A 2,117-nucleotide genomic window follows, 5' to 3' on the forward strand; every position below is an offset into this window, starting at 1 on the left:
TATAATCATAAAAACTAAATAAAATTACTTGTAAAAATATACTAAAATATATAGATTAAATTTTAAACTTTAAACATACACAAATAAATTTTACTTTAGGAGTATGCTTTTTTTCAAATTTTTTTTTTTTTTTTTTTTTTTTTGTACATAAAATAAATTTTTCTATCAATAAAACAGATAAAAACGAAATATTAAATAAAATTATGAACATATAATTTTTTGTTCAAAATTATAAACATATATATATATATATCTTATTTTTTTACAATTTTATATTTATCTATTAAAAACTATTAACTTCTATAAAAATACATCATTTACATGTAAAAAAAAAAGTTAAAAATTAACAGAAAAAAAATAAATAAATAAAAAGAATAAACATATAGGAAGAAGAATTAAAGATTTTCATAATTTTTTATATAGCAATACAGAAAAAGGTATAGAAGTAAAACTTAATGTTCTAGAGTATATTAATAATAATATAATATGTAATATCATGGTTGAAACAAATATATCCAAATTTTATGATAAACATAATAGTATTGAAGAAGATGAATACAATATGAGTCCATTAAATGCATATAATATAAAAACACTAAAAAAAAAGGATGATGTGAATAATTATTGTGAATTAAATGGTACAAATACAAACTTAATTAAATGTAACTTATTTGATGATAAATTAAAACTGAGAAATTCCAAAATAAATGGAAGTTATTTAAAATTTCAAGAAATAAACAAATATAATACTGATAATGTAGATGAGTATAAGAAAAAATTTGAAAACTTCAGAAACAAAGTTGAAAAAGCTGATTATGATTTTTACGTTGTAAAATCAGATGCTTCAGAGAGCAGTAAAACTGAAAAAAAATTAAGCAGTCATTATTATTTGAAATGCAACAAAGAAAATTTATATACATCTTCAAAAAAAAATAATGATATTGACAGTAATAACTCAAGTAATAAAAATATTAATACATATACTTTTTTAAATAAAAATAAATATATAAATTCATGTAATAAATTTTGTAACAAAAACTTCGATTGCAAAAATGTAGATAATAAAGATAATTTAAATAACAACATTAACACAAATCATAATAGGAATATACAAAAAAATTGTGATAATAGGAACAATGATAATAACAATTATAATAATGATATAAATAATTATAGTGGAACTTTAAATAATAGTAATTATTATTATATAAATAGTTTTAATGATACATTGAATCTTTGTAAAAATAGAGAAAATGTTAAGGATAATAAATACAACAATAATTATGAACAATGCAATGGCAAAAGAATAACACATTTAATTGAAAAAAGTAAAGAACGTAATAAAAATATAAAAATTTTACAAAATGACATTCCTTTAGTTGAAAATTTAAATTCATTGAGTGATTTTATCGTAAATGAAAAAAATTGTATGAAAAAAAAAGTTAACATGAATAATGATAAAATTATGATTTATAAAAAAAATTGGGATAATTACAATGATGAAATAAATGGTACAACGAAATATAATACAAAAATTCTTAATAATAATTATAACAGTTGTAATAAAATAAATTATAATATGAATAATGGTTTATATTATACAGAATTATGTAAAAAAAACAATAACGATTCACATAATGAGAGTGTGAACAATAACGGAGATATAAATATAAATTATAATTGCTATAATAATGAAATTTTCAAACATAAAGTTATCTTTGACAATAATAAAAAAGAAGATTGTAATAATAGCAAAATAAAATTAAACAAAAATGACTATAGCAATAAGAATATTAAAAAGTTCAAATGCCATTCTAAATCAGTTAATTCCTATGAATTTTCATCAGGAAATGATTCTGAAAAAAAAGAAAAATACAACTACAGTAATAATGATAACAACAATAGTTATAGAAGCAAAAATAATGTTAATAATAATAATGACTATAGTAATATTAATTATAAAAACTATATGAATGGATATATTAATAATAATGACCATAATAATAATAGTGACCATAATAATAATGATAATAATAATGAAAATAATGATAATAATAATAATAATGAAAATAATGATAATAATAATAATAATGAAAATAATGATAATAATAATAATA

The 2,117-nt window shown here is 17.0% G+C and overlaps 1 protein-coding gene across 1 annotated transcript; it reads left to right on the forward strand.

Moving 5' to 3' along the window:
- Positions 1 to 496: 496 nt before the first annotated feature.
- Positions 497 to 2,117, forward strand: PRELSG_0018800 (conserved Plasmodium protein, unknown function; the record flags this gene model as incomplete). The annotated part of the gene is made up of 1 exon (XM_028676778.1): positions 497 to 2,117. A coding segment is annotated over one exon (1,621 nt), but the record flags the coding sequence as incomplete, so codon positions are not given.

Source organism: Plasmodium relictum (genome assembly GCF_900005765.1).
Source record: "Plasmodium relictum strain SGS1 genome assembly, contig: PRELSG_00_v1_200, whole genome shotgun sequence".
NCBI lineage: Eukaryota > Apicomplexa > Aconoidasida > Haemosporida > Plasmodiidae > Plasmodium > Plasmodium relictum.